The sequence below is a fragment of the Vipera berus genome (assembly GCF_964194415.1).
Source record: "Vipera berus genome assembly, chromosome: 12".
Classification (NCBI taxonomy): domain Eukaryota; kingdom Metazoa; phylum Chordata; class Lepidosauria; order Squamata; family Viperidae; genus Vipera; species Vipera berus.
Genome location: NC_138215.1, coordinates 2,031,159 through 2,055,816, shown reverse-complemented (window position 1 = coordinate 2,055,816; position 24,658 = coordinate 2,031,159). Strand labels below are relative to the sequence as shown.

The following is a 24,658-nucleotide window of genomic DNA, read 5'->3' as shown; positions in this document are numbered from 1 at the left end:
CTCTTGGTGTGCGAATTTATTGGCACAGAGAACAATTCACAGAAAGGATCAAACTGTGACTTCAAAACAACCACCAAAACAGCAAATCTTAAACTCTTCCGGCTGAGGCACAAATTCTCTTTTGGATGAGTTCACACACGACAACATCCACTGTGCTCTGACTGTGCTTTATCACTAGATGTCCTGAAATATTTAATTGGAAATCTTTGGGTCAGTCTTGTTCCCAGATCACAATTCTGCATGTTTGTATTAGTTCTCTCACCCACCGACCTACCCACAACCTGAACAGCAGAAAGCCCTCTTGCTTGTGAACACTAGCAAAACCTAAAAACTTGCAGTGTCCCAAGATTTGTCCCTTAAGGCTTTAGCAACTCTTCCGGGGAGCAGAAGACAGTCTGCCCTTACCTTTCCTGATGATCCACTTGCAATTCTTTATAAAAAGAGCTCCTGCTAAGACTAGAATCACAGGGCTGGAGGCGACCTTGGAGGTCTTTTACCCCCAGGGGCCCAAGGCAGGAATCCTTATTCCATCCCAGACAAATGGTTGTCCAATCTTTTCTTGAAAACCTCCAGCGATGGAGCATCCACAAGCAGTTCCATTGATTAATCGATGTCACCGATGGGAAGTTTCTCTTTAATTCCAGGTTGAATCTCTCTTTAGCAAACTTCCATCCATCGTTTTTTTGTCCTGCCCTTTGGTGCTTTGAAGAATAAGTCAGCCCCTCTTCTCTGCGGCTGCCCCACAAGTACTGGAAGGCTGCTGTCATGTCACCCCTAGTCCTTCTCTTTATTATGCTTTATTAGGCAGATCCTGCAACCCTTCATCATATGTTTTTGCCTTCAGACCCTTTATCATCTTCCTGACTGTTCTCTAGTCTCAGCAACTTTTTTAGTGTAGCATAAAATGGTAAAAATTAAAATGTAATTATTATTTTTATGAATATGTCCTTGACCTGTACAAAATAAATATTGGATTTAAATCTATTAGGCATATAGCAGCTGTTCTGTTCTGTTCTGTTCTTATTCTGAAGGACCAGTCATTGAAATGTACCGATAGTGAACGTAGGGTGCAATTTGAGGATCCCGTGCACAGTGGAGAAAGCAGCATCACTCTGGACTGCTCCAGATTCACAGCATCATTCAATATTCATGTTCATCAATATGTTTTAAGAGTAAATTGTACTGTAATTTTTTTAGACCCCTCTACTGATAAAACCTGTAGCTATCACCAAGGAATAATCTCATGTGATCTCAAGATATTTATGGGACTGTAGAGTATCTTCCCACTAGAACAGAGAGGGTGGGGTCTCATCCCTGAAATTGTGCCATCTAATGGGACCTCTCTTTTCCATGGCTGCCCCTCCCTTGTGGAACACCCCCCTGCTGGTGATTCCTCAGCCTTCCCCACCCTCACGTCTGGCCTATTAGAAGCTCCTACTGGCTTTTTAGCGAGGTGCTGGGATTGTACTGGTAGAAAGCATGGAAGGGTGGGGGGAGCTGAATCTGCTGTGGAATGCCCCAAGGGGGTGATTATGGTTCAGGGTTTTGGTTTATATTTTTTATGAATATTGTATTTCTTGGTTTTACGGTTGATGTAAGCTCCCCAGAGTTGCTTAAGATGGGCAGTCGTATGTATCTTTCCAGTATGTAGTAGATAAATAAATATGCAACATGGATCTTGTGGAGCCTCTCATCAGAAGGGATCATGGTGGCAATAAATCACTCAACCTGGGATGGAGACAAAACTACTAATTTCTAAGTGTATAATAATAGCCTGAGGGCAGCAAGAAGTAATGGGGGATTTTGAGCTCTTTTGGCCATTATGAAGACAGAAAAGTGACCACATGAACTGTTGTGAGACCTGAGGATCCTCAATCTTGGCAGCTTCAAGATCTGTGGATGTCACCTCTCAGGATCCTCCACTCAACACCACAGAACAATTACCAATTAGGTAGGTTTGTAAATCTCTTGGCTTCCCCTCTTTAATGGAGCTCACTTACCATTTTGCAAAGAAAATGCCAAATTCCCAGCAGTTTGCTCTCAAAACATGGCGAGTGTATTCCAACAGATTAAACCTATTGGGCATATGTGAATGTCTAAGCTTGGCAGAATAAACTACAATGACTTTCAACAGTGGAAACGGCACATTAGAGAAATGTAAAGACTCCGTTGAACTGAGCTTAGCTTCTGATAGCTTCATGGGGGTGGGGGTTTCCTGGTGATCTCTCATCATCAAAGTACTGCTCTTGCTTGCAGAATATAATAGATATGATATGATATGATATATGATATATTTTTATAGTAGAAGCATGTGATACATTTAGTTCATGTGTATATATATCTATACTAGTGTTTCTCAGTCTTAGCTACTTTGAGTGACTTCAACTCCCAGAATTCCTAGCTGGCTAGAGAATTCTGGGAATTGAAGTCCACTCACCTTAAAGTAGTTAAGATTGAGAATCATTGCTCTTGCAGAGTACTTTATTGTATAGAAACACAATAGCATATAAACATACACTCTTTCATACAAGTACCCACCTTACAGCAGTCATAGATGGATTGCTTTGAAAAAATATGCCATAATAACTTGTAGAAATTGGGCTTATCACAAAACTATTAGAATTTAACTGCATTTCTTGTCACATTGTGGATTCAGAGATGTCAGGCAGGAATATTGTAATACCTTGCTTAAATACAAATTATTTTTTTATTTAGAAACATTGTGCTGAACCACATTGTGTATAAGACAATTCAATGTAGAACCCCAATATAAGTTATCGGACTGGGGCACAAGTAGATACGAATGCTTTGTACTGTCTTCAGTGTCCCTAAGTGCTTAACAACAGATTATTCTACAAAGATGACAAATGTTATGCTTTTCTGGAAAAGGTGTGATTCTTACACCTTTCCACAAGCAATACAGCTGTATGGTTTCATTGCTTCTTATACAGCAGTCATTAAAGCTATGAGACTGTCAACATTGCTCATGAGAATTGGGACTTCCTTACTGATTGTTTTAACTTTCCCTCTCTGACACCCTTCATGTGTGCTGAATCATTAGTGATGCTTAGACTTGCTATGGCTTCTGGGAGTTGTAGTTCAGCATATCTGCAGGACACCTGGTCAGGGAAGGCTGTGTTACACAAGCCAAAACGAAACTCCCCAGAAATGAGCCCTGATGGTAATGACACCACACAAAACAACCTGGATCACTTGGTGTGCTTGCAATGAACCCGATGCCCACCAGGAACCCCCAGAGGGAGGCTATTTAATTGTAGCTCCCCCCCCCCATCATGAGGAATGGACAAACCCCACTGCCCTCTGCCCTGAACTGATTTTCGATGCTTCTTATCTTGCATTGGCCTGATATATTATACATAATCAAAAACCAGTGGAAACTAATTTCTTCTGCCTTGTTCTCTTCTTTGACCAAAAGCTACAGCTGAGCAAACCTAATCAGAGAGAGTTAATTGGAGGAACTTCAGAAACAACTGCAGTGCTGCCTGGAGGTGAGAAAAGAGCTGGAGGTGCCCCCAGATCTTGGGGTGTCCATGGGGGCCCCAGGGAGGGAATGAAAAGTAAAATAACTGGATGGCACATCAGAAAGGTGGATGGGGCTCTGACTGCATGGCTGAAGATGCCACCTTGGCTGTTTTGACCCCCCAACAGCACTGCTCCCCCCGTCTCTTCCAACCCCACCGCCAAAACCAAGTTCAAGAAATGCTGCAAAGCAAAAATATTTCCATGGCCAAGCGACTGGAAACCGGTGCCCATTCCTTCCCTTGAGGATGCCTTGAATCCTGCCGAAGTCCTTCGAATCCTGGGCAATCTCTTTTTCCAGGGTTCCAAAGATGAAAGGGGCTGCGTTTGAGGAATTACTGAATTCACTTTAATTCTGCTATAATGAAAAGCAGAGAGAAGCTCTCTGAATCACGATCAAAGCAATCCTGCTGAGTGTTTATTAGATTTATGCCCCACCTTTACTCATGGTCATAGGCAGAGCGTCCCCTCCTCCAATTTTACACAATGCTCTGTGAAGTAGGCTGGCCTAAGAGAGAAGCAGTGGCCCACAGTTTTGTAGTTGGGGCAGAGTTCAGTTAGGTCTTCTCCTGTTTAGACCAATATATTAACTGCCAGCCCATGCTGCCTTTCTAATATAGGATGTATCTGTTCATTGATGATAAAGTGCTATCAAGTTGCTGCTGACTCAGCATTGCTTTTCTGCAGTCCTTTCCATTCTTAACCTGGTCTTTCAGGTCTTCCAACAGCTGTTACTATCCACCCTGCTGCTTGCCATCCTTTTCTTTCCTTCTACCTTTCCCAACATTAAAGCCTTTTCCAGAAAGATGAGTCTTTGTATAACATACCAAAGGTAAGATAACAATCTGAGCCTTTTTATTTGTGTCTCAACTCTGCATTGATTTATTTGATGATCTGTTTGTTTTCTTGGCTGTCCAAGTACTCTCAAGACTCTTCTCCAACACCACAGTTCAAAAGCATCAATCTTCCTTCTTATCCTGCTTCTTCAAAGTCCACTTCCTTAAAATGCCACAGTGAATATCATTGCCTGCACCATTTGCTTTTTTGTAGAAATAGACATATTGCAGCATCTGAATCACCCTTCCAAGGCCTCCTGGCATCTCTGCTCAGCTCTGGAGGACTTGTTCCTTTACTATTGATGATCCTGAAAGGCAGAAGCTCTTCACCACTTCAGTATCTTAATTCTTAATTCTAAAGCTGATTGCTCATTGTCTTTATATTTAATTCTAGTCCCATTTGCTGGATCCTTATGCATTATGGAGAGAAAGAGGGAAAATATTGCATTTAATTACCAAACCAAGCAGGTATGCGAGATGAGATTTATATGATAATCAACAAACATAATAACAAACGGTTCACATTTTATATATTACCTTGTACATCCCAATTGAGGTAATTTTTGTAACAGGTTAATTCAAGCTTGATGCAATGGGTAAATGGCTAATTATAAAGCATTATCAGATTATCAGATCCAAAACATCTTTATTAATGGGTCTGTCACTGAATGTTGACATTTTCAGAACACATTGTTCACTTAAAAACATGCTTAAAGAACTAGTGTGGATTATCAACAATTGAGGTATGGCTGACAAATGAAGAGGTTTAAAAACATGCAAGGCTCTTCAGCAGCAAACTGCAGACTGCAACTGTCTTCTTTGTTCCAAAAAACCTTAATGTTAGTAAATGGGGAACTTAATGAGATTTTAAAATCAAATTAATCAGAAATATGTTTTAGACCAGAGCGCTCTATGTTAAGAAAAGAAGTAAAAGAAAGGTGGCTGAAGGGAAAGAAATTTGTCTCACTTTTAGAAAAAGCACCTACAGCCACCAGTCACATCGAGTCATTCATTGTATTGTTATCTGCCAGAGAGGCTGTGACATTGCAGCAATTAAGACAAACTTTCATCTATATGTTCACGCCTGCAATCTCTATCCTTCACTTGGAGATTGATGATCCCTTCAAGGAAGGAAGCAGAGCCCTTTCCAGGCTGCCTTTGAAGGAATGGTTTGGAGTTGTAATTGTTCAGAAGTTGTTTCTTGCCACAAAAGGCCTCCAACCCATTTGGACCCTCTCCAGATCTCAAGTGATGGAACACCACAAGCAGAGCCTTCTCAGTGAGTAATTTTGCTTGCTCACAAGCACCCCAAGACGGGGGTGGTGGCTTCTGGTGGGCTTCCCCAAGAATCAATAGCAGAGGAACTGGAATGTGCTAAAAAGAATAATGGCACTTATGTAAAAAACTCAAGACCACCTCACATTCTGCATGGGAGGAATCTGCACATCACCGGTAAACCTGCACTCTTTATTTCAAATGCTGTTTTGAAGAGAAGAGCATATTTAGATAAGATTGGGGTTAATTGTCGGGATGACAGCTTACTATGAATATATTCTATTTTTTTTGTATCTATTTATATATTTGCAATAGTTCTTTTAATTTTTGATATGGTCAAATGGCTAAATAAGGTTTCTATTCCAAAGCAAATTTAAAACTATCATGAAATATTAGTGGTTTAACAAAAACACGAGGGGCATGATTGATCAGCAGTTAAAAATGCTGAGCTTGTCAGACAAACAGCCCAGGTTCAACACCCGAGCACCGTGCGACGGGGTGAGCCCCCGTTCCTTGCCTCAGCTCCTGCCCACTTAGCAGTTCGAAAGCAGGCAAATGTGAGTAGATAAATAGGTACCACTTCGGTGGGAAGGCAACAGCGTTCTGTGTGCCTTTGGCATATACTCCTGCTGGCCACATGACCATGGAAACCTTTTTGGACAACACTGGCTCTCTCAGCTAAGAAACAGAGATGAGCACTGCGCTCTACAGTTGGACACGACTAGACAGGGGAAAAGCCCCAAATTCTTACATTTTCAGCAGTCTTTTAATGTCACAATTATTTAGACAAGGGGCAAAAATTGAGTAGGGCAGTCCACGACGCAGCCATCTGCAACAGATCCATGTTTTAGGATGCAGAGAAACCTTGTTTTCCATTGAATTTCCATTGGATTTCTTTCAGACTGCTTGCCAGAGGCTGCTGGTTGTTGGTGGGCTGGATTACAGCACTATTTCCTTCTTCTTGTTTTTGGTCTGTTCTTTCTGGCAGAGACCTGAACTTTTTGCAGAGCAGCTACTGAAGGTTAGGACATCAGAGTATTGCGGAACTGCCAGCCTCATTTCTTTGAATTGGCCTCCATTTGGCGATGTTAATGGACAACACCGGGATCAGTGAGATTCACCTAAGATGCAGCTAAACCCTGAGCTAGGAAAGAAGATGCAATCGTCATCTCCCCTTAACATTCTGAACAAACAGATAAACTGCATTATCCATGTCTGGTAAATCAGCAGAATATATATTGGTGTGACAAATAAATAAAAACATTACAGCTTGCTAAGCCAGTAGGCCACTTTTATGGATTCCCAGACCAGTCGCCAATTGCCCAGCCTAAATTTAGCCTGCTGTTCTAAAAACCTAGCTCTTGCAGCTTTCACTGGTGTTGGTGGCACAAGTGCACACATTTAATTGAATAAATGAACGATAAGTCACATCAGCCTCAGGCAACATTTGTGTGAGTGGGGGGGGAGAAAGTTGGAGGGAGGGAGGGGAGAGAGAGTTTAGACTTATTCAATCCCAAGAAATTGTTCTATTGCTCAATGTAATAACAACAACAACAAATGAAAACCCAATCCAACTTTCCCCTTATCTTCTGCTAAAATCTCCTGATGTCCTTGGTGTCCACCTCATCCTACACAGAGTGGGTATAGAGGACAGTGTAAGCACACAATTGTCTGTTACAAAAATAAATTTAGCACACACCCTTTCGCAGATACTGCTTACACCTTTTTATTCTTTCATCTTGATGCATTTTGTTTCACTGGTCCATCATCTAAAAATTCAATTTCAAGTCCTTATATTTAGCTAGCAAAGGTCCCAAAGTGTATAAAATACTTGGAGGCCAACATATATACATTCGGTTTAATAAAATATATGCTCATATTGTCTTAAGGGTGCAGAAGGCAGTGAGAGAGGAGTGGCCAAGGAGCTCCGCTGAACTGCTTGAAAGGATCCCAGCTGTGAAATGGGTTTGCCGGGAAGCTCTTCTGCTCACTGGGATCCCTCTTGCTGCAAACGCCTCTCCTCCAGGCTCCGGCACACCCACATGGAGACAACTTCAGCGTTCCCGTCATTGTACTGCACAATAAAGAGGTGGCCCTAAAAGAACACAAAGCAGCTTCAGTCAAGAGGGCCAAATAGCTGAGGAGTGAAGGGAAGGCAAGAGTCTTGTCACCCTGCTAAAGGCTTTTGCAAGAAATCCCGACTGTGTGAACCAGTCTACTAAAAAAAAAAAGGAGGGAGTTTTATCACTGAAACATGTACCTTATGTATAACTATCAATCTCGCTGGGTTTTTTTAAAGTTTAAAAATGAACTGTGTTTTTCTTTTGAAGGCTCAATTTGAGCATGCAGATACATCCTGGGAACTGAGAAGGGCTTTTCAAGCAGCTGAAGAGAAGACAAATAGGTTTCCCACGTGCCAAAAACATTTTCCTGTATTAATTTTGGTACATTTCCTATTTCATCCCCAGGTCACAAAGTCATGAGAAAATGTGGGCTCTGCAATTACACAGAGACAAAAGGTGGAAGCCATGGAGAAGTCTCCTTTTCTTTCTTGAGTCCAGGATCATCTAAGAAGGCAACAGGAGATAACCCCCAGTGCAGCATTTTTCAACCGTGGCAACTAGAAGATGTGTGAGTTTCAACTCCCAGAATTCCCCAGCCATGCTGGCAAAGGAATTCTGGGAGCTGAACTCCACACATCTTCAAGTGATTGAGCATGAGAAAGACTGTTCTAGGGTTCTGAATTACTGCGAAGGTTGAAAAGCAAAGAGATCTGAAAGCCCCCGCCTGACGCTACCAGCTTCTGTGCTTTGTGTTGGGCCACATGGGACCAGCATGTAATGCCTGATGTCCCATTCTCAGAAGGCTGTGCAACTTCTGTGCAAGGTGCCTCTCTACTCTTAGATTTGGGATGAGGAGGCAGCTGTGAAATAATTTTGAAAGTAGCACCTTCTTTTAGAGGTCTATTGATTTACTTATCTCCAAAACACATAACTTTCTTCAAAATGAATGACTTAATACACAGCCCTAAACTCTTCAAGAGATGGAAGTCTGAGGAGCAAAGGCCGGTTGGGCTGAAGGGATGCACAGATGGCCTGGGGACAGGGAGAGAGGAAAAGGCTAGTAAGAAGAAGCTTTGAGGTGTAATCACATTAGGAAGATAAGAGATTTACTTAATCTCCTCTTTGGACCTGAGGGGAGCAACGTGCCTCCTCCACTAGAGGGAGGGAGGGAGGGAGGGAGGGAGGGAGGGAGGAGAGAGAGAGAGAGAGAGAGAGAGAGAGAGAGAGAGAGAGAGAGAGAGAGAGAGAGAGAGAGAGAGAGAGAGAGAGAGAGAGAGAGAGAGAGAGAGAGAGAGAGAGAGAGAGAGAGAGCGCTTTGGACATGCAAGTGATACCACAACTGGTGTGTTGCTCTTTAGGCAAGGTAAGGCCCTTCTATGTCACTCTACATTTAGGAATGCAATATCTCCACCCCCCACCCCACCAATGGTGTAAAGTTTAGGAAGGCCTTTCAGATTATTCTAAATTCCCCCATTTCTGCCCCAGGGTAAGTGTGTCCTCAGATGCACCATTGCCTGCTTGACTTCAAATCCTTCCTTCCTTCTTCTGATGAATAGTGTTGGGATCTCTTTCCTGCCTTGTTTTTTCCCCTTACCTCTAAATAAATTTTTCTCAACCTTTAAGATGTGTGGACTTAAAATCCCGGAGTAGGGAATTCTGGGAGATGACATCCACACATCTTAAAGTTCCTAAGGTTGAGTAACACTGATCTAGATGGTTTTGTGCAAGAAGAAACCAAAGAATCCAACAAATATTTTACCTTCAGGAGAAGGTAAAATGCTGACTGGAGAATTCTGGGAGCTGAAATTCACAAATCTTAAAAGTTGCCAGGGTTGAAAAATGCTGATCTAGATTCTTACAAAAGAAGGAATTGAGGAAAGGAAAGAATGTGTATACTTTGGGTTTTCAGCATTATTTTTTTTAATTGCCTACTATGGTATTTGTCAGGACCCAAACCAGACCCCTCTGCCCCTCCCTCCATGTCCTTCTGCTCAAATCCCAGGCTTGTGTCTCCAGGACCCAGATTCCTTACACTAATCGCTCTTCACCAAATGCCACAAGGTTAAATTTGCTTAACTGTTTGTAAAACTCATGGAGATCCCTGGAGGAACAGAAAAGATGTCCTCCTTCACAGTCGAGGCTGAAATTACCTGTCTTGCCTTTTAAATAAGCAGCCACAAACCCAGCAAGATTCAAGGAACAAATCAAGAGGGCAGAAACAAGGGAGCAGATTCACAGAGCTACAGTAAGATCAGCCATTAGGCAGAATCTGTGGGTTTCCAGCACAAATCTCCTTTTTCTGAGAAAAATGGGCCAAGTCGTTTGTTGCCACCACTGGCAACTGAACAGCCAGCCAAAATTCCAGTCCTTGGAAGAGTCGAGGGCAAACGTGCAAGTGGCCTTCTTGGGTGTCCTATGGCTGGCAAGAGCTTTGGAAAAACATGTTCAAAAAAATAAACGTTCTCCACTACAGAAGACAGAAGAAGCGGGCTAGGTGGGACTTCAGAGTCTTCCACTCCAACCCTCTGTCCAAGGCAGTAGACCAGACTCCATTCCAATCAAAGGGTTGTCCAGTCTTTTCTTGAAAACCTCCAACGAAAGTGCAGCCCCAAGGCGCTCCATTCATTAATCGTTCTCACCGTTTGGAAATTCCTCCTTATTTCCAAGCTGGATCTCCCTCTGAGGAGCTTCCACCCCTTGCTTCTTGTTCTGCCCCTCAGGTGCTTTGAACAAAAATCTCTGTGACAGCCCCTCTCTCTAGGGTGGGTCTGACCCTATGAGCAGCTGCTTTGAGTGACGTTGCTGGACCTTGATATAGAACGTTTCCTTGGAATGAAGACTTCTGAAAAATGAATGAGCCATGTTATTCTGCAGAACTTTGGGGCGAAGTCAACGTCTTGGTTGCATTATGTGATTTTGGTGGAGCGATTTCAACTTCAATGTTTTATTGTCATCTTTTGTAATGACTGTGACAGGCCAAGAGTCATGAGATGTGGTGGGATAGCAACCTAACAAACAAGTATGTATGGAAAGCCCAGCAGCCACTGCCGAAGAATGGCTGGGGAAAAAAGACCCCTTGCAGGTGGATTCCACTTGCTAAGCTGCCCAGCCTCAGGAGAGGCAGGGGAGGGTCTCTTCGCCCCCCCCCCGGCAACTTGAAAAGGGAGCAGCAGCAGAGAAAGTTGCCCTTGATCACCCTTGTCTCAGTGTTTCCCCCCTTGGGGGGGACTTTGCCGGGGCAGGAAGAAGCAGAGAGGAGGCAGGCTGGAGGGCAGGGGGGGTGGGCACAAGAACAAGCCAGTGACACTGAAAACAGAGCTGGCAGTTCGTGCAGGTATAATGAAGTTCCAGGCAGTTAGAAAGAGACAGACCCCATTTGTTAACCCGACATTCTCATTTCTAAAGAACGAAGAAACAAATAGAACACAACAAGCATGGAAGGAAGTAATGGAAAACAAGAGGGGAAAAAAAAGAGAATGAGGGTCCTTGTGCGCTTCACCAGCTTCAGGGGGAGGGGGAGGGAGGCCCTTTATTCCTGAATAATATTGCTCCGGACCTAAAAAGTCCACAATTCTTAAATATCCCAGTAGAGATTCCCTTCATTTTATCAAGTAATGGTGCAGAAATGTAACTGCGCAGAAGTCTAAAAGGCATTTTCTGTAGCAGTGAACGCTCCTCCAGACGAGAGAGACTTTGTGGGTGAGGGATCTGGCCCCTCCGCTTTTGCAACCTGAGCTGGAGCTGATGTTGCAGAGGTATCCCAGAAGCTTCACTTTAAAGAAGGGAGGGGCCAACAGTTCATCCAATGCTTCCCAACTGTGGCACCTTCCAGATGTTCACCTCTCAGAATTCCTAGATCCAGCGGAGCTGTTGTTAAGAGTTAATGGCCAAGGAGGCCATCAAGGTTGGAAAGGCTGAGCTAACTGGTCAGAGGAATATCTTGGCTCATCCTCCACTTGGCACATGGGGGCCTCATTCTCTGGGCTCGCCCCCAACTTCAGCACCAGCACCTTCCTGGCCCTATGCCTGGTCAAGGCTGCCGCTCGGCCCTTCTCCTGGTCTTAGCCCTAAAATGGCTTTCAGTCCCATGGCCCTTCCTTGTCTCTTCAACCTAGAGCTCTTTTCGGCAGTGTTGGACGACGTCCTTGCCTCCATGGAGAGGATGCTTCAAGGGTTGCAAGGAGGACGTGAAGAAGAGGCCGTCAGGTCAAGGCGACGTTCTTACAAGGCCGAATTGAAGGTAAGCAGCTGAAAGCCACCATGAGACTCTGCGGAGGGGATGGACGTGCACGGCACAAGGCCCCAGGAGGTGAATACAGGTAGTCCTCAACTTATGACCAGAATTGACCCCAACAATTCTGACACTAAGTGGGACAGTTGTTAAATGAGCTTTGCCCCATTTTACCTTTCTTGCCACAGCTGTTAATAGTGAATCAGTGCAGTTGTTAAGTTAGTAAGAGGGTTGTTAAGAGAATCTGACTTCCCCACTGACTTTGCCTGTCAGAAGGTGGCAAAAGGAGATCACGTGACACCCCCCCCCCGGGGGGACACTGCGACCGTCCTAAATATGAACCAGTGAATTTTGACCATGGGGATGCGGCAACAGTCGTCATTGTGAAAAATGGTCGTAAGTCACTTTTTTCAGTGTTGTTGTAACTTCTAATGGTCACTACATGAACTATTGTAAGTCGAGGACTGCCTGTATTAAGTACAAGACAATGAATGTTAAAAATGGAGATACACGTTTACTTCTCTGAATTTTTTAAGAGTTTGAAGAATTTTTCCTCACTTTCTACTAGTTCCTTGCTTAATTAACCTACTATATACCATTTTCTCCATTAAGAAATCTCTGTTGATCCAGTAGGAACTTAATCCTACATGGCCCAAATTTATCAGGAAGCAATAAAAACAATCACTCTCTACTTGCCAGTTAAAGAGAAAGATATGTCAATTTCCCCAGCATTTTGCTGTGAGTTTCTCTTGGGCGCAAGCATCTCGTTTAAGCTCTGGGGAAAGTCCACTCTTTCGGGGCAAAGATTCAGCCCCAGCCAGGTCAGGTCAGAGGCCTGGAGATGCTAGTGGGTGAGTGTCAGCCAGCCTAATTTTCTTTGCCAACTCTGAAAATGAGATAAACAATGACAAAATAGGCATTTTAAATGAACTTGTCACATCTCATTTTCTTGAGAAAGGCTGCCTTTTTAGAGCCACCAATTTTGTGTAAGGCGATTAACTCTTTCCAAGACCTTTAGAGAGGGGGAGGTGGCGGCCTAGGATTCAGCGATTTCATCTGGCACCTTCCCAATCCCCTTCCTTCTTGGGTTTATCCTTAATCCAGATGTTAAGACTCCCTGTCAACCGTCCCATTGATAAATGCAGCAAAAGAAACGCCTGGTACAATATTTTAACAAGAGTGTAACTTTACTGGTAACAGTAGCAAAGCCAGTTCTAAAGTTTTCAGCGAAAACCAGCACAGGTAAAATCCCTCCTTCCCCCTGGTCCTCGCCAGTGTGCATTGTCCACCAATCAACTGCATTCACTTTGTTTTGGGAACGGATCTGAACCCATGACACTCCCCCCAAACAATGTGTAGTTTCTTGCTCTGCTTCTGAAGGAAGTGAATGAAGAACTGTTGCAGGATTTGGGTATGGCTAGTCGGGAGAAAATAATTACTAGGGGAGACAGGATAGCAGTATTCCATTATTTGAGGGGCTGCCACAAAGAAGAAGGGGGTTCGACCTATTCCCCAAAGCACCTGAAGGCAGGACAAGAAGCAACGGATGGAAAGTAATCAAGGAATGAAGCAACCTGGAACTAAGGAGAAATTTCCTGACAGTGAGGACAATTAACCAGTGGAACAGAAGTTGCTCCACCTATGGAGGTTTTTAAGAAGAGATTGGACAGGCATTTGTCTGGAATGGTATAAGGTCTCCTGCTTGAGCAGGGGGTTGGATAGAAGACCTCCAAGGTCCCTTTCAGCTCTGTTGATTAAACTTGCCTGAACTTTCCAACCTGCTGAGTCCTTAAACAATCAGAAGCGCTTCTGCTTTCCAGAAGAAGCAGAAAGATCGGCAGTCTTTCATGTCATATCGGTTAGTTGGTCAAACATTACTATTGCGAAACTTTATTTGGTTACAGCTGGTGGAAGGAGAGTGACTTTATCTAAGTGTTGCAACTGCTCATTTAATTCAAATTTATTATTTACATCAGAATTTCAAATCTGCAGGTTTGGGATATTTTGGAAGAGATGTGATATTTATTTTTGCGCCATCATTTTTTCAATGTTTTCTTTATAAGTGTGTCTGGGTCTGGTACACAATTAGACATCCTTGCAGAGAGATATTGGGAGTGAGCAGAACAAGAACCAAATGATCAGGATGAAAAGTGACCTGAGGTCTCTACACTGCGGGTTTTTTTCTAATTCTAATTCTAATTTTTTGTGTTCTTCCTCTAAACTTTTTCGATATTGCCTTTTCTTTTTATATTCATTGGCCATATACGCAATTGCAGTTCCTCTCATAACGGTTCATCAGTACTTCCAGAATCATCACATTAGACAGGCACCACTAGACGTGTGGATAAAAATTTAAAAATTTAACTATATAAAAATCCCCAATTGGCTATCCATATTAGAGATATTCATGCACCCCAAATTTATAAACTTAGGTAGAGTAATCACGTGTAAAGATATCTTAGGCGAGAATGGAGATTTGAAGACAAGGAAAAGACTATCAGAAGACGGTATAGAGCTGGAATGGCGGGCCTGCTTACAAATACAGTCTCGATACAGAAAAGACAAAAAAGAACCAGGGATAAAATTAGAGCAGACACAATTAGATAAAATCCTTTTAGGAACAGAAGACCAAATGATAAAAAAGATATATCAATATTTATTAGAACAAGGTATGTTAGAAGATCAGGTAAAAGATACAATGTTAATCTGGAGTAAAAACTTTGGTTACAGTAGACCTAGATAATTGGCAATCACTATGGGATAGAAACAGGAGGTTAACGTTAGCCACATCTTATAAAGAAAGTTTATACAAGATGTTTTATAGATGTCACCTTCCCCCCACAAGGTTAACAAAAATAGATAAAAAAATCTCACCGACATGCTGAAAATGCAGAAAGCTTCCAGGGACCTACTATCTCATGTGGTGGGAATGTCCAAAAGCGCAAAATTTTTGACACCGGATAAAAAATTGGTTGGAAGAAATATTATTACAAAAAATTGATCTAAAACCAGAAACCTTCTTATTAGGGATTATTAATGATAAATTTAGCAAAGCATCTTTTTACTTATTATTGCATATTTTAACCGCAGCAAGATTGGCCTACGCCCATAAATGGAAAAGAAAGGAAACCCCCAATGAAGAAGAAATAATAAATAAACTTTTATCTTGCGCCGAAATGGACAGGTTAACTCTAGAGATTAAAAACAAAACTGAATCAGAGTATTACGAAATTTGGAAAAATCTGTATGATTGGCTAGAGAGAAGGAGGAACGCTGAGATGACTATCGATTGATGAGCTGATAACGTAAAGACTTTTTAGGTAAAAGGTAAAGGTTCCCCCGCACATGTGTGCTAGTCGTTTCCGACTCTAGGGGCCGGTGCTCATCTCCGTTTCAAAGCCGAAGAGCCAGCGCTTGTCCGAGGACGTCTCCGTGGTCATGTGGCCGGCATGACTAGACGCCAAAGGCGCACGGAACGCTGTTACCTTCCCACCGGAGTGGTCCCTATTTTTCTACTTGCATTTTTACGTGCTTTCGAACTGCTAGGTTGGCAGAAGCTGGGACGAGTAACAGGCGCTCACTCTGTTATGCGGCACTCGGGATTCGACCCGCCAAACTGCCGACCTTCCGATCGACAAACTCAGCGTCCTAACCCACTGAGCCACCGCGTCCCTTCAAAGACTTTTTACTAGCACCTATATTAGGATACAACTGAAAGATATTTAAGCACAAGGTTGACGACTGAAAGATGGTTTACTAGACAATTTACAGATGTTATATGTACATTTTGCTATACTTTGTTCTGCCATAGAATGTATTTTAATTTTCTGTTTTTCTTTCTGTCACATAAGGTAATACAAATAGCGGTGTTTCAGCCAGGGAAGTTGAATCGTGTCCACTTTTGTTTTTAAATGTACATTTCATAAAAAATTAATAAAAAAAGAAAACAAAACAAAAGTTTTGCTAAGTACATTGATTTGTGCTTAGAGTGTAAGCCGCCCTGAGTCTTCGGAGAAGGGCGGGATATAAATGGGATTTAAAAAAAAAGTGAACTGAGGCCCACTTGAACTTTGGTCAACATTTTTCACAAGGCCCTTCGGCTGGTTATGCAACTTTTTGTTTCAAATGTAGGCAAGCAAAGTGGCTCAGTGTGTTCAGGCACACTTTTTGTGTATGTTAACATCTTGTGTATGTTAAATGCATGGAACAAAGAATCTACAATTCGGCTTCCTCTTTAAAGATTTGGGATGTCAGAGAAGGAAAAATATTCTCAGAGCTCCTTCAAACTTCTAAATCACTACAAGCATTTTTTTGAGGTTGGTCAGAAGCTTTTTAGAGTCTAGCACAGCATTCTCACTAACTTCAATCCATCAAAGACTCAATCTTGAGTCCCTACATGCTTGGGCATACCTGCTGTCGACATGGATTTTGCAATAAGGGTTTGCTCTGCTTCACAATGGTAAGCAAAAGTGAAAAGCTGAGTTTATCTCTGCACCAAAACCACAGAAGTAACTGCCTTTCCTTCAGATACAAATCTGAGGAAATATCTGGATCAGAAACAATAAGATGGAAATTCCCAACTGTTGCAACTGAAAGCTCAGTTGCCAGAAAGGCTGTGGTGCCCTCCGATGGCACTTTAAGTGCAGTTTATTAGGGTGTGATATTAAAAGAATATTTTTATTGTGTGATATAGTGCAATGGGACCATGGGCCTCTGCAAGAAAGATCTTATACTCAGAAGCGTAATGAACCCAGAGCCTGTCAAACATTATCCTGTACATTACCTATCGTTAATGGCACATAAGGGCTGGGGGCATCGCACGCTTGCTGCCCAGGACTTGAGTCAGGACAGCACCAAGAGAAAGGGGGGAAACCCACCGTGCCTCAGCCAAGAGAGAAATTAGTATTTCTTCAGGCCACACGGTTCGATTTGTAAAACAAGAGCCTTGCAGCTGAGCATGACTCTTGAATCCTTCTGTACAAAACAGAAAACAGCAGTTGTGTGTGTATTCTTTGGTGTGGAGTTCTTTATTGAATAGAATGTGATACTTATTGGCTGGATTCCTACAAAAACTGGCTTGTTTTACCAAGATCTTGTTGACTAAGCCACTAAGTCACACTTAATCATAAGCAAAAAATTAGGGCTGGGTTCACACATGAAACCAAACAAACCACATTTACTTGGGTATTTTGGCTGTAAATAATGATAATCCACAATAAGCTGTATCAATAATTATAATTAATCACAATAATAATATTATTTGCAATAAACTGTAATGTTTGTTAAATAGCAATAATAAGACGACAAACCACATTACAGCTTATTGCAGAAACAAACTTGATGCCAGCCTTAGACAGGGTAAAAGCTTTTGGGGTTCACCCCTGATAGGGGATCCGGTCCTCTTCTCCTCAAAACCCAAAAGGGTTTGCCCAATTGTTGGTTTCCTTTTGTATTTTACATTTAGCAGAAATTGCTATTGGCTGAATTTCATGTTCTGAAAGAGAATCTGGGTTCCACATTTGATGCATGAAAAGGTTACGTGGACTCGTGCTTTCCAAAGACTGCTCAAAGGGACAGCCCAGCATTCCCACATCCTTGCTAAAAGTCATTTTTTCTTTCTCTTCATTCCAGATTATTTATTTTATAATAAATATTTATTTTCTTTTATAACATAACCATATTGTGTGTGTTGTATTATATATGTGTGTGTACATATATATGTGTGTGTATGTGTGTATAAAGTAAATTTAGCTTTTACTTGGGTGTGTATAGAGTTGCCTTGTGGGCTGACTGAGAGCAGAGCTGAGTCACAACGACTGGTGCACCAATCCGTTGTGCAGTAGCCAGCCGTGAGGCACAGTGGAGACAATGGGGCTGGTCTTTCTCCACTCAGCCTGGCAGGGCCGGAGTGCCTCTGCTGGAGTGCCCCAATCCCCTCTCCCACTGAGAGCTGAAGACCCATCAGCTACCCTCACCTGTTTGGCTTTTCTGTCCAGCTGGTCATATCAGTGAAGTCTTGAGGTGCTGGATTATTTTGCCCCCAAAGACCTGCTTGTTACTAGCCAGCGACTGTTTCTCCTGTTCCTCTAACTGGGCTATAAGGAGTAGAAAAGGGTCTAATTCATCCAGATGTCACATTTAGAATGTGCTGAAATTAAATTCTTAAATGGATACAGTATTGGAAAGACCTTATTGTGCTTCAGAAGAAACTAGAAGCTATTACTGCATAAAGAAAGAGAAGCAGAAACAAGGAACTGGAGCCAATGAACAGACTTTGATTTGGCCATCCGAGTTGGAACACAAACTTGCAGATCTGCCCAATCCTCTGTACGAGCCACGTGCTTTTAGCAGTAAAAACACAACGCCATCAAGGAGCCAAATTAAAACTGACTTTTTTCCATTGCTATTTTCCAATGGAGAAAGTGGCCTCTCGTGTGGTTCCGTGCCCTGTTCCACGCTGTAATTAAAAGGCTCATTAGCGCAAGTGAGAGACAATAGGCTTGAATCATACAGTAAGCTCAGGAGTTGCCATTTTAAAATCTCTCCTACAAAATTGTCAGAAACATTAATCATCCCTGCATTTCAAATGTTCTGATATTCACCTGGCTACACTATTAAAATAAAACTTGCTGCCCCAGGGAAATCCTACTTATTCTTAATTGTTTTGAGACTTTGATGGGCTTTTAATCTAAGATTAATTTATGCAATTTTAAATAACTCTTCTTATGATTAATAAGCTTGAAAATTAAAAGGAGTCTAAAGCAATTATAATGAGCATTTGGTCATAACCTCATTAGGAGAAGGAGAGAGGGATATAACACAGGAATTGTTACAAGATTACAATTTAAGGTTACTTCCAGATAAGTCAAATACAGTTTTACAATTTGCCAAGGCAGATTAGATGGAGTTGGGTTAAGGAGAAATGGGGTCTACCTGGATCATCACAACAACGCTGTTACAGGGCCAGGGCAAGACTAAGTCTTTTACTCATCATCTGGGTTGCTGGCAATGGATGTAGAGATCAATACTGTTTGGGGTTGCAAAAGTGTTTGTGTGAATCAGTTCATAAACCACCACCATACTCCAATCTCTTGAAAGTCAAGTGCCTGATTCATTGGCAGAGGGAGAAGGCAATAAAACGTGCAACGCTGCAGATTGGGTAATCTATAATATTTTCGAAGATCTACTCTAGTCCTTTCATAAACTGAAGAATTTACATTGTGGGTCAAAGCATAAAAATACAAATCTCTTGAGGTGGAAGGAGGAAAGATTTAAGTCTTGGATACTATTATGCTTAATGCAAACCAAATTAAAGCATCTGTATATAATCAATCAAAGGCAGTCCACCTGTATATTCTAGCGCTCAATTAGAATCTTCTGTAATTTAGGGACGGCACGCTTGCTCAGTGGTTAAGACACTGAGCTTGCCAGCTGGAAAACCATCAGCCCAGGTTTGCGACCCGAGCGCAAATGCAAGTAGATAAATAAGTACGACTTAGGTGGGAAGATAACAGCACTCTGTGACATCAAGCTGGCCACACGACTGTGGAAATGTCTTTGGACAGCACTGGTCAATGACCTTGAAATGGAGATGGCCCCTATAGTTGGCAAAGAAGAGGCAGTCAAGCTATTCTCCAAAGCACCAGAAGGCAGGACGAGGAGCAACGGATGGAAACTAGTCAAGGAGAGAAGCAACCTGGAACTAAGGAGAAACTTCCTGACAGTTAGAACAATTAACCAGTGGAACCACCTGCCTCCAGAAGTGGTGAATGCTGCAACACTGGAGGTTTTTAAGAAGAGACCGGACAGCCATTTGTCTGAAATGGTGTAGGGTCTCCTGCCTGGGCAGGGGGTTGAACCTCTTTACCTTTTCTATAATTTAGATCTATTGTTTTATGTCCTGCATTCTGGAGCAAGAGCAATCATTCCTGAGCTTCTGTGGAATGTCGTTTCAGATACTTGAAGAAGACTCTCATAGGTTTCCTTAGCCCTCTTTTCTCAAGGCTGTCACGCAGCTCCTTCAGTCTCTGTCCACAAATGTTCTAATTCACCGGTCATTTTTGTTGTCTTTTTCCAAACCTGTTCAATTTCTCTGAATCCTTCTTAACAAGTGTTGCCAGAAGTTGGCACCATACTCAAGATAGGGTCTGATTAAAGCAAAGTACATTGGAAAAATAACATTGAAATGATACTTTGGTGGATACAGCCTGAAAATGTATTTGTTCTTTTTCGTAACCATTTATAATCCACCTGCTCCAATGTGGTTTTCAGTCAACCGCTATTCCAAATTCTTTTGCACACATGATATTATCCCTGAACTAAAGAGATTGGGTTATTTCCTTAAATAAAAAGTTTTGTGTGTGTCTCAATTAATCTTCATTCTGTAATTTCTAGCTCATTTCAATCATCACATTCAATTCAAATTCAAATCAAATTCAACTCCACAATTCAAAGTTTTGAATTTTCTTTCTACTAGGGTATCAGTTATTGTACTCCATATTATCTCTGCAAATCTGATAAACATTTCTTCTACCTCTTCATTTAAGTATTTAATAAAAGCTAGCTAGAAAGTCAGACTTCCATAACAAAACAACCTAGATAATCTGAGACTCAGCTTTGGTTTAGGCAGAAGTACAGCATTCTTCTGCAATGCAATGGGATGCATCTTGTGTAATCTTTTCCCCATTACTGGGGAGAAGGATCTATTGGAGAAGAAAATATATATAAGTAGTCCTCGACTTATGACTACAATTCAGCCCAAAATCTATATTGCTAAGCAAGACATCTGTTGAGTTTTGCCCCATTTTACAACCTTTCTTGCCACAGTTAGGTGAACCACGGCAGTTAAGTTAGTTACACGGTTGTTAAATGAATCTGGTATCTGGTTTACCTATTAACTTTGCTTGTCAGAAGGTCGTAAAAGGTAATCACATGATTGCAACCGTCATAAATGAGAGTCAGTTGCCAACTGTCTTAATTTTGATCATGTGATCATGGGGGTGCTGAGACCCTCATCTTCTACTGCTTGAACCCATTTCCCACAAGCTCTCCTGGCCTCCTTCCTTCCTTCCAACCAACTAAGATCTTCACTACTCAGCTCCAGCTCTCTTCCACCAGATCGTGGGCAGCACCCCCTTTTCCTTTCTTTACTCCCAGGGAGCTAAATACATCCCCAGAACGGGGCAGCTGACTGTTTTGGCAAAGAGGAGTTGGCATCCCACAGCCGAACTTCAGTTCCCAAGAAAGCCGATGGAATTGAACTAGGAATTGAAAGCCAGTCTTTAAAGAAGGAATAATATAAAATGATGTTTAATTTAAAAATTAGAAAGTGGAGCAGGCTGCAAAGGCAGAGGTTGATTGAAACAAAATTTAAATTCCTGTCAAGCCCATTTAAACACAGGGGCCCTTCATAGCCAATTAGCTGCTCCGTATGAATGCAGAAGAAACTTAGGCCTGGTCACTGCGAGAAGAGAGCAGACCCACTGTGAGGATCTGGGAGGGGGGGAAATTAACTAAAATCAGGAGTGTATGAAATATTTATCTCCCTGGTTGATGGAGATGGGGCTGGCAGAGTGTAAACAAGACAGAAATCAATTCCTTTATCACCCTCAATGCTGCCCCTCCCCAAATGGTCTGAGGCACATGTTAGCTTGGATTTTCTTTGCTATGGCAGATTTAGTCTTAATTGTGGTTGTTTATCTCCCTGTGTCCCTGGGGCCCTCATCTCCCCATTACAAATACTTAACACTCCTTCCACATCTCAAGCTACTTCAAATCCTCAACAGGTTTGGCATTGTACGTGTGTGTGTGTGTGTGTGTGTGTGTGTGTGTGTGTGTTTAAAATGCCTGAAGCTGTGTGGGCTGGAGAGAGACTGCAGAAGGCCTTTGTCAGTAGAACATTCTTTGTTCGCAACCAGCTGAGTCCATCTGCTCCCAGAGAAGGAGACAACCAAGGTGCTAAAAGGCTCGCTCGCCATTGCGATTGCACCACCGGGAATTCAGAGTTTGATAAAGCAGAGCTCGGAGGGGGAAGGGGGACATCCCAACCACAGGGCAGCCTGTCCAAAGGAAGTTCCTGTAATAACGAAAGACTGCCACTCATCAGGCAGTCCAATTAAGGAGGCTTCTGCCTAGGTGCGCTTCACAGAGATCCTGTATTTTCTCAACTCTGTACACAGTGATGGTGAGGAGGACAACAATTCCTACAAATCCAGCCTAGGTATCACAACTGCTGCCCAGGATGGAAAATACTTCATGGCCACGCACAGGCCCCCACTCCTTGGACTAGTTCCTGGAATGAGGGTCTTCCCAGCACCAGGAGGCTTGCAGTTGTGAATATCCAATTAAGGTGATCAAAATTCCCATTCCCTAATGGGACCCTGAGACCTTTCACGCATCATGTCAAGAAAAAAATGTCAATTCTAGCATCTCCCCCTCCCACGCTGAACTCCTGCCAATTCAACCTATTTTAAAGTCTATTTTTACTTGCTGAGACCACTTGTGAAGGGACTGGCACACAAACACAACTCACTTCAGTGGGGCTGGTGTAGGAGGGGTCCCTGGTGGATGGTGTCCTAGATTAACAAGCAAGCATCATCTTGTCAGCCTGCTGTAACTCTCAAATCTGTTCACACAACCATGCAAGGAGTCTAGTGTCCCACAGGGCCTGATGGTGCATTTGGAGAGAGGCAGGACAACTGTGGGGCACAAGGGGGGGGGGCTTCCTGGTGGTAGTTACATTCAGTGTCAACATTCTGAAATGCCTTCTCAAAATGAGTTTGGACTCATTCCTGTCCTCTTAATTCTGACTATGTCAAGGGAGTATTTTCCTGCTTTTATTTGCTTTTAGTTTTAATCCTGGATTTTTAAAATATTTGATCTTTTTATTAAGTAACTTGAAAATCTTCTTTTAAGGAGAATCAGGGAAAAGGTAATTCCTTTAAAGAATCAAGTAAAAAAGGCTAATGTTATCACTTGCTGCAAATCAGTTCAGCTTCCTAACAGTGTAATCAGCCAACAATAATGAACACTGAACTAGTTCCATACCTGTGGCTGCTACTTAGCTACATGCATTGGACCTTGTGGACAATGCAAAACATGCACCACACCTATATTTCTTTTTCCCCTGAATATTAATTCTAGATGACACAAGCAAAACTAGGCCTGGCTGTATCAGTTGTAGATCTTCCAACTTTAGAAGTTCCATCCTGAGGTGACTGTGGCTGTGGGACAGACTGCCATGAACAGGGGTGGGGGGGAGGGGAAGGCTAGCAGGAAAACAAAAGGAAGGGCTGCAGCTCTTGGAGAAGCTGCTTCAAGGTCAGCGGGCATCCCAGCTGCACCCATCCTGCGCTTGAACTGATCCTCATGAAAACGCCCTGCCTGAGCCTGACTGGTGGCAGCGGGGCGGGAGGCCGTGGGAGGTAACTGAGGGAGGAAGAAGTTGAACTTAGTGATTTGGGCACAGGATTCTCAGCTCTGGCTATGCACTATTGCAATTCACTTGACTTCTAATAAAACCAGTACTTAAAAAAAAAGGGGGTGCCGGAACTCACACACATCTTACAACCCGCCTTGCCTACCCTTTTTCCATCCAAAAAAGGTGCCAGAACTCCATTCTGGGTGTTCTGTGACAAAAAAAGCCCTGAATAAAACTATACCTTTCTCATCAAATGGAGCCAAGGATTGATTTTGTAGAGGTTTAAATTATGGCAGGTCTGACACTTGTGGGCAACAGCCTCCATGACAGTGCCCAAGGCTATGAGAAATCTGCACCTTCCAACTAGTTATTCTTGGACCTACAACTCCCAGAATCCCACAGTCCATGTTCCATCCATATAGGCAGTCTGTAAATGTTTAGGAATGCTGGGAAGAGAATGAGGATTCCTTGCACACTGGCATCCGTGTGGTTGGCATTGAGAAGTCACGATGACATCCTTTCCTCTTTTTACATGCATTGCATTAATTTGATCACACAGACATAGGCTTTACCTTAACTTTTTAAAAACACACCCCCTCCCTTCTCCCAGCCATCCCTGTTATCGTATTCAAAAGGACTTTCAAGCAATTGGATTCTGTTTTTGCAAGATGCAAATTAATAAATATAAAATATAAAAAAGTTGTTGAAACTCTGGAAAGAGTGCAGAGAAGAGCAACAAAAATGATTAGGGCTTTGGAGGCTAAAACATATGAAGAATGCTTACAGGAATTGGGTATGTCTAATCTCGGGAAAAGAAGAACTAGGGTGACATGATAGCAGAGTTCCAAGATTGGAGGGGCTGCCACAAAGAAGAGGGAGTCAACCTGAAGGCAGGAATAGAAACTAGTCAAGGAGAGAAGCAACCTAGAACTAAGGAGAAAATTCCTAACAATGAGGATAATTAGCCAGAGGAACAGCTTGCCTTCAAAAGTTGTAGGTGCTCCATCACTGGAGGTTTTTAAGAAGAGACTGGACAGCCATTTTTCTGGAACGATATAAGGTCTCCTACTCAAACAGGGGTTGGACTAGAAGACCTCCAAGGTCTCTTCCAACTCTGTTATTCTGATTTCACAATCCAGAAAGTCAGCTCCATTCTATTTACATTTCCTCTGTCCTATAACTACCGGTAATTGCGCCTAAGAGTTTGAAACCCCTGAGTTGTCAGCACTGCCTATCTGCAGATTTAGTCAACAGCTTTTTCAGTCACACAATTTATACAAGGACAAACTTTTAA

General features: G+C 42.6%; 1 protein-coding gene across 9 annotated transcripts in view; it reads right to left on the bottom strand.

The window, feature by feature from the left end:
* Window positions 1-2,312: 2,312 nt before the first annotated feature.
* MAP2K5 (mitogen-activated protein kinase kinase 5) overlaps window positions 2,313-24,658 on the bottom strand; it is a 168,191-nt gene continuing 145,845 nt past the window's right edge. For 5 of the 9 annotated variants that reach the window (XM_081337656.1, XM_081337659.1, XM_081337654.1 and 2 more), the window contains one exon: window positions 7,362-7,746. In XM_081337656.1, coding sequence (XP_081193782.1) covers window positions 7,639-7,746 — 108 coding nt within the window. In that variant the 3' untranslated portion in view covers window positions 7,362-7,638. Of the gene's footprint in view, window positions 4,787-7,361; window positions 7,747-12,641; window positions 12,832-17,919; window positions 18,041-24,658 lie in introns of those variants that run through there. The other 4 variants (XR_014027728.1, XM_081337657.1, XR_014027729.1 and 1 more) reach the window with 4 other exon arrangements.